Below are 7774 nucleotides of genomic sequence, written 5' to 3'. Positions count from 1 at the left end.
AAACCAATTCTCTGTAAAAATAAATGTGTGCAGCTACATATATATGTAATTTTACTATAAATTTTCATGATATAAAATATGTGTAGCACACAATTTATAAGACACAGTAAAATATAAGAATATTTATTATAAATTCTATGTAGCCAATGATTCCCCCCAAAAACATTCATTAATATTTGTCAAAGATTTTTTTTTTTTTTTTTTTGAGATGGAGTCTCGCTCTGTTGCCCAGGCGGGAGTGCAGTGGCGCAATCTCGGCTCACTGCAAGCTCCGCCTCCCGGGTTCATGCCATTCTCCTGCCTCAGTCTCTCCGAGTAGCTGGGACTACAGGCGCCCGCCACTACGCCCGGCTGATTTTTTTGTATTTTTAGTAGAGACGGGGTTTCACCGTGGTCTCGATCTCCTGACCTCGTGATCCGCCCGCCTCGGCCTCCCAAATCGCTGGGATTACAAGCGTGAGCCACCGCGCCCGGCCCAAAGATTTTTTTTTTAATCTGTAGCCAACTTATGGTACAAACCAACCATGATTTGCCAAATGGAATTGTGTTCCAATCCAGTAACTCTTTTCTCAATAAATTTATTATCATTTAATGTGATATATGACTAAGCTAGTTCTCTCACTTTTGTACAAATTATATCCAGTAAATTGAAACTTCTTTTATTTTCAGCACAAGACATGACAAACGTTTAAGTTTAATCTTCATTATTTACATTTACTTATCACTTTCTTCAGTCTAGACAATCAACAAAACAATAAACCAAACCCTTATTATAGTATTTGCAGATTTCTATGGTACATGCTACGGTTTAAATGTGTCCTCTAAAGACCATGTGTTAGAAATTTAAGCCAGACCTAAGCAGGAAGGAACAGGACAAAGAAATTAAATTTGGAGAAGGAATATTCACAGCCTTGTATGTGTATGAAATTTTCTTTACCTTAATCTCTTATATTCCTATTCCCTTGCTCTACTCTTTAAGGATACTGTTCTCCCTCCACGTGATCAGATAAAAACTCTCCCAATTTTTTACACAGGCTCCAGGACAGAGGCAGTGGAGATGAATGACTTTTAAACTCTAGCACTGCAGTGACACTCAGGAGTACTTCTAAAGAACTTATTAACACATCAGGTTGATATCCCATTTGGCTGCTAAAGTATGCAGAAAATGCTCTTCTGTATTTACTGTGTAGACTCTCAAACCCCCATTAAGAGTGTACATATTCAAGATTGAATTTTCACACTTGACTCTGGCCAAGCTTCTGAGTGATAAGTACTGATTTCTTTTATTTCCTTGGCTTTATTTGGCTACAAGCATGTGGTTTCTCTGGAACCTTCTTTGAACCCAAAATGCTTTCTCTGCTTGAATGTATTTATGGTCTTTGCCTTAATTTTCTGTATTTTAGTCTCTATGGGTCTTTCTAGTCTTCCTCTTTAGAATATAATCTCTTTGAGAGGACGAATGGTGTTTTATTCTTCTTCGTATTCTCTGAAGACACAGTGCCTTGCAAGAATCACAGCTGATGTCTTGTAAGGTATCTTATACCATCTATGCAAGGCAAGGCCCAAGGTCTTTATCTTCTATTTTAGAAATGCACAAGACTGAAGAACACCAGACTCATTATTCCCAATTATAGCTGGGTAAAAATCAAACAGACATCAAGCAAATAAACCTTATTCTTACTCAAAGGACTCTTCCCCTTAATAAATAGTCTTCTTTATTTGAAAATAGAAAAAAATAAAGCTCAGTATCAGGAACCAGAAAACTCTAGCTGGTCAGTCCTGGGTGTCAAAAACAAAGTTAATAGAAAGCATAAATCACTTTTAGTCATAAATTGAAGAGAGTAATTTTTTTAAAATCTTACATGATAAATAGCATCATCATTGAGTTCAGGAGTTATCTGAGAGATTTTACCTTTTCCCTTTCATCTTGTGTTTTTAAAAACAGGGGGGTGGGGTGCTTGCTAAACACGCTTGTCTATTATATAAAGTGCTGAGGATACAAATACTAGTAAAATACTGACTCTAAAGAGCCACAGTCAAATGGAAAAACAGAACTGTATCCTTGATTAGGAAAGAACCACCAATATTTCTGTGTCAATCCAGAAGAAAAGCTTCCAAAATTTATTGTCCATTTATTCTGTGCCAGACACTGGCTAGGTTTTTGTAAATGTTCGCTCACTTGCTACTATGCTTATTGTGCGCTGCACTATGTTAGCTTACACAGCTGTGCGGCTTACACCTACTATACCTCCTCTATGTAATTTATACCTCAACAAACAATCCTAAGTGAGAAAATATTTGAAGGGGGGTCTAATGCTTTTTCAAGCCTACTCTATCAGAAGTATGACATAATGAATTAGTCAGCTTTTGCTATTACAATAATCTTGCATACCAAATTTAGTGACTTACAAAAGTATTTACTTTTCTCTCTAATGAGTCTGCAAGTTGGCTGGGCCATCTCTGTGTAAGGCTGAAGTCTGGATTTTCAAGACTTCCTCAAACATATTCTTTCTGGATTTTTCTAGTCTGAAGGGACAATGGCTTCTTGGGGGATGCTATTTAAAATGACCATTCATTTACAGGAGCATAAAGATTAGCTCTAAGGCCTCTAATGGTCATAGCTTGCAACTGGCACAGTAACTTATCTGCCCTCATTCCACACCAAATTGATTCACATGAGGAAGCCCAGATCAATGGGTAGGAAGTATGTGCCCTTCACTCACCCATGGCAAGACCACATGGCAGAAGAGACTGAAGAATGGAAAACAATTTACCACATGTGAGGCCGGGCGCGGTGGCTCACGCCTGTAATCCCAGCACTTTGGAAGGCCGAGGTGGGCAGATCATGAGGTCAGGAGATTGAGACCATCCTGCCTAACATGGAGAAACCCTGTCTCTACTAAAAATACAAAAAAAAAAATTAGCCAGGTGTGGTGGCGGGCACCTGTAGTCCCAGCTACTTGGGAAGCTGAGACAGGAGAATGGTGTGAACCCGGGAGGCGGAGGTTGCAGTGAGCCGAGATCGTGCCACTGCACTCCAGCCTCGGTGACAGAGCAAGACTCCAACTCAAAAAAAAAAAAAAAAAAAAAAATTTACCACACATGGTTCATTTCATTTAGTTCTCCATAGAAGGATGTATTAGTACCCCCATTAAAAGTGTGAGTAAACTAAAGCTCTGAGAAATTAAGATCAAAAGTCACACAGCAAATGGGAGCAAAAATAAGAATTTAAACAAGGTGTAGTTTTGATTTTATGGAGCACTCACTATTTTCATGGCAGCAGTAACCTCTTTTATAGCACTCATATTCCTAGATTAAAAAGTTGAGGTTTTGCAGGTGGTGGAGCTCTTTTTGTTGTAAAATGGATAAAGATCCAAAACAAATGAAGGTATTCACAGTCTATAGCATCAATCACTCCTCTGATCTTAGCCCTAAAAAAAGAAATGGATTTGGCCTTAAAGTGACTCTCCCTTCCATTGTTATATAAATTATCTATTGTGGCTGCAGTCAGTGGACTCCACATAGCATGTGCTGCTAATTAGCCATGTGTGGTAGCTTAAAATAAAATCTTTTATGAGACTTGCAAAGTCAATTTAACTTTATCTTTCTAGCTAAAGAGGGAGACTGCAGCAAGCAACAGTGATAGTATGTAATTTTAATTTGGTTCTTCACAAATAAAGATGAGAACCAACAGAAGGTGAATTTTGAAACAGGTTTGATTTTTTATTAATGTTCTGTGAATATGGGCCCAAATCTGTTATGACCAAGAGTTTATGTCGGATAACCAATGAACATGAGAGGGTCACACTGGGTCAAGGCAAACTTGACCCAAGCTACCTTCCCTCCATAGATGGGGCTTATGCCCAAGACTTTGACTTCTTTTTTTTTTTTTTTTAGAAACTGATGTTTATTTTGCATCAACCATTTTTCCATGTTGCTTAAGAGCCCATGCAAGAACAGCTTAAGACTATTCAGTGGTTGCTCCTACCCATTCAGTGGCCTGAGCAGTGGGAGCTGTAGACCAGTCTTCTGTGGCAGGCTGAGCGCTCCAGTCTTCAGTAGGTAACTGCTGAATAGGCACAGAGGGCACCTGCACACCTTCAGACCAGTCTGCAACCTCAGGCTGAGTAGCAGTGAATTCAGGAGCTGGAGCAGTCCATTCACCCGGAAATTCCTCCTTGGTCACTGCCTTTTCAGCAGCAGCCTGCTCTTCTTTCTCAATCTCTTCAGGATCTTTGTAGAAGTAGAGATCAGGCATGACCTCCCACGGGTGTTCACGGGAAATGGTGCCATGCATGCACAGAACTTCCCGAGCCAGCATCCACCACATCAAACCCACTGAGTGAGCTCCCTTGTTGTTGCATGGGATGGTAATGTCCACATAGCACAGAGGAGAATCTGTGTTACACAGAGCAATGGTAGGTAGGTTAACATAAGATGCCTCCATGAGAGGCTGGTGGTTGGCCCTGGGGTCAGTAACCACAAGAAGCCGTGGCTCCCAGAAGGCTGCCTGGATCTGGTTAGTGAAGGTTCTAGGAGTGAAGCGGCCAGCAATTGGAGTGGCTCCAGTGGCAGCAGCAAACTTCAGCATAGCCCTCTGGCCAGTATTCCTGGAGGATATAACACTGACAACAGCAGGGTTTTCAATGGCAACAATGGTACGAGCTGCCAGCAGAAGCTTCTCCCAGGTCCTCTTCAGATTTATGAAAAAGATGCCATCACTTTTCCTTTTATAGATGTACTGTTCCATCTGGAAGTCAAGATTGGTGCCACCTAAGTGGGTTCCTGCCGTAAGGAACTTAAGGACATCCTCCTCCTTCATTTGCAAGACATCAAGGGCTCCGGACATTGTGAAAGTTTCCCTTTAAGTTATGACAGGAATCCAGAACAACGCCGTATGCACCCCTCTGTAGGTAGCACGGAAAGCGAGACTTTGACTTCTAAGCAACATTCTCTCATGCACTGTTGTCCACATTTGCCAGCTTTTTAAATCACATTGGAGTGCTGATTAAAATTATAGATTGTCAAGATCACTTCCCTGGAGGATTTGATTCAGTAGATAGCATATGCTCTGGTAACCTCATAATCAAACTAGCATGGGGGTCAATGCATTAAAAAAACCGAGTAGCTATGATTTGTTTTGGATGGCTGTTCGTCATAGCATTTAGAGCTGAAGGAAAAGCTGATACTTTAAGAATTTATCACATGTTATTCTTAACCACCTTGTATTTTACATCTTCAAAACTATAGTGTAGATGTATTTTGAATAATAATTATATAATCATAATTCTATTGGGGAAAATTATGGAATTGTCAAAAATTTCAAGTTTTTTCTTCATAGACAATTGTTTAAACCTTCTCAGACTTAATTCTCTCTTTATTTTTCCATTTTTCTTTCTTTTTTTTTTTTTTTTTGTTGTTGTTGTGTGCTTTTCCATTGTTTGACCCTTTGCCTCTTGGTCCAGATACTTCAACAGCACACTCTCAACTCCTCCAAATCACACAAATGCAAGTAATCAAACCAAATTAGTCTCTGTCCTGTCCACTGCGTTTCTCCCTTGAGTAACAGTGCTGCCTTTCTCTGAATTGTCTCTCAATAAGTTGGGGCCATGAGCTTCATATAGTAGTTATTAACTCAAAACTAATAGAGAAACATGAAAGCCTGATGGGATGACAAATAGTTCCATATCTCTTAAAGGAGTATCAGAAAATACTATAATTTTTGTGAGGTCCTCTGAGCTGGCCATACCATGGTCAAGCCATCCTGACATTCTCCTGCCCTTGTGATAACGTACTTTGTGATATTCCCTGTCCTTGTGACTGTACTTTGTAACATCCATCCCTTGCCTGCAAAAAATTGCTCCTAACTCCACCACCTATACCAAACCTATAAGAACCAATGATAATCCCACCACCCTTTGCTGACTCCTTTCTCAGACTCAGCCCACCTGCACCCAAGTGAATAAACAGCCTGTTGCTCACACTAAGCCTGCTCAGGTGGTCTCTTATACGGACACGCATAACAATTATGTCCCGATTATATCAAGATTAAATAAGGTAGAGCTCAGATCAGATCTATTTTTAAGCCAAATCTCTTCTTGTGGCTAGATGTGGACTGTATGTACGGTCCACTGAATGCTGGTTTAAAATGAGATTGCATATCTTCCATTAGCTGCAATTGTATGGAGTGCTTGAATTTGGTTCATTTTCTAAAATGCTTATCAAAATGATTCTTTCAGATATGCATCCAGCTACAAGTTGATCACACCTTAGTATGTGTCATCAAGAGTACAGTCTGGTGAATGGCAAATTACCCTTAATAACAGGAAGATGAAATCTGTTTCCTGTCTTGGCTGGTGACTGGCTGCCACTGTGGCCAAATCCCTTCAACTTCTTCCACCTCAATTTTTAGCCTACAACCTAAATGAGCTGATGGAAAGCACGTTCTCTATAAAGCAGCTGTCTTCAAAATTCTAAACATAATCATTTGTGATTGTTATCCAGGCAGTTTAGAAGCAACTGAAAAAGTCAGTTTTGTCCTTCTATTTTTAGCAGAAGTAACAAAAATTAGCAATAATATCCAAGAAGAAATATTCATGGTATATCTTTTCTCTATTTTCTTCTTTTTACAATCTAAAAGATTTTTTGTTTCTTCCCTTTATAACACAAATTCATAGGGAATAGAACATTCTATAAAACTTTACATAAGCTTGGAAGAGACTGCTAAATCTGTGAACCCCCAAAAAGGGATAACTCCCAATGCCTATATATATATATCATTGTGGTCCTGGGTGCCACAAGTGGCTTCCACACTACCTGTAAGTTTGAGGTTTTTTCCTAATGCTGAATGCAAATCTGCTATACTACAGGCTTCATTCATTGGAAGATGAATGAAATTTATTTATATATTTGTTTATTTAGTGCTCTTAGGAAATGATTAGGAAATGTTTATTTAATGCTTCAGGAAATAGGAAATGCTCATTACTTAGGAAAGTGCACACAATTATAGGAAAAAATAAAATTTAAATGAGGCAAGTTAGGAAGTTGGAGAACATGAAAAGGAAAATAAAGTAAAATCAGAAACTAAATTATTGCATAAAAGACTTACCCTGATCTTGTAAATTTACTAAAAATGGGACATCAATTTGCCTCTGAGATTCTGGCAGCTACCCATTGGTCTGACTTTCGCTCCCTGAAGCTACACTTAATAAATCAAGTCTCCCTTCCACAAGCATGTCCCACAGATACACAAAAAGAAGTACTGAGTCCTTTAGGCTAAATCAAAATGAATAATTTTACCTATTGCCCAGAAAACATTATTAATTTACTTCACCTTTGTAAGAAAATTCTTGTCAGCTCTATTGCCTCTATGCTTGAGACTCCAGGGCATTTGACTTCCTAACCTCATTCCACTTAACTTTTCGTTAAGTAGAGCACGTTTTCACATGGAAATTGAGCCATTTGTAGGAGAATAGTGGAATTGACAATAGCAAGGCCCAGTGGTAGCCAAGTCCACTTTTAAAACTTTCTTTCCTGACCTAAATAAAGTCAAGACCCATTTTTACATTCCCTTCCAGTGACCCACAATAGGCAGCATAGAGAGTCGTTACCTACCTGGGGGATTAAGTAGTTATTTGCCTTCCTGACTTCATAGAATTGCATTGAAACCCTGCAAAGTGAAAGGAAACTATCCTATTTTAATTTTTTTGGCAAAAGGGATTATGTGTGGGAACTCCTTGGATATTAGAGTGATCTGGCTCTAATATCTGTCATC

At 39.1% G+C, this 7774-nt stretch overlaps 1 protein-coding gene across 1 annotated transcript; it reads right to left on the bottom strand.

The window, feature by feature from the left end:
- Nucleotides 1-3967: 3967 nt before the first annotated feature.
- Nucleotides 3968-4849, bottom strand: LOC100607320 (40S ribosomal protein SA-like). The gene has a single exon (XM_012501001.2). It carries the CDS (start codon nt 4847-4849, stop codon nt 3968-3970), a length of 882 nt encoding a protein of 293 aa, XP_012356455.1.
- Between the last annotated feature and the right edge of the window lie 2925 nt (nt 4850-7774).

The sequence above is a fragment of the Nomascus leucogenys genome, chromosome 21 (assembly GCF_006542625.1).
Source record: "Nomascus leucogenys isolate Asia chromosome 21, Asia_NLE_v1, whole genome shotgun sequence".
NCBI lineage: Eukaryota > Metazoa > Chordata > Mammalia > Primates > Hylobatidae > Nomascus > Nomascus leucogenys.
The sequence above is the reverse complement of the archived record's forward strand: the minus strand, read 5'-3'. Positions and strand labels throughout refer to the sequence as shown.

Coding starts and splice junctions, on each gene's coding strand:
- LOC100607320 (XM_012501001.2), bottom strand. CDS start 4,849: ATGTCCGGAGCCCTTGATGTCTTGCAAATGAAGGAGGAGGATGTCCTT.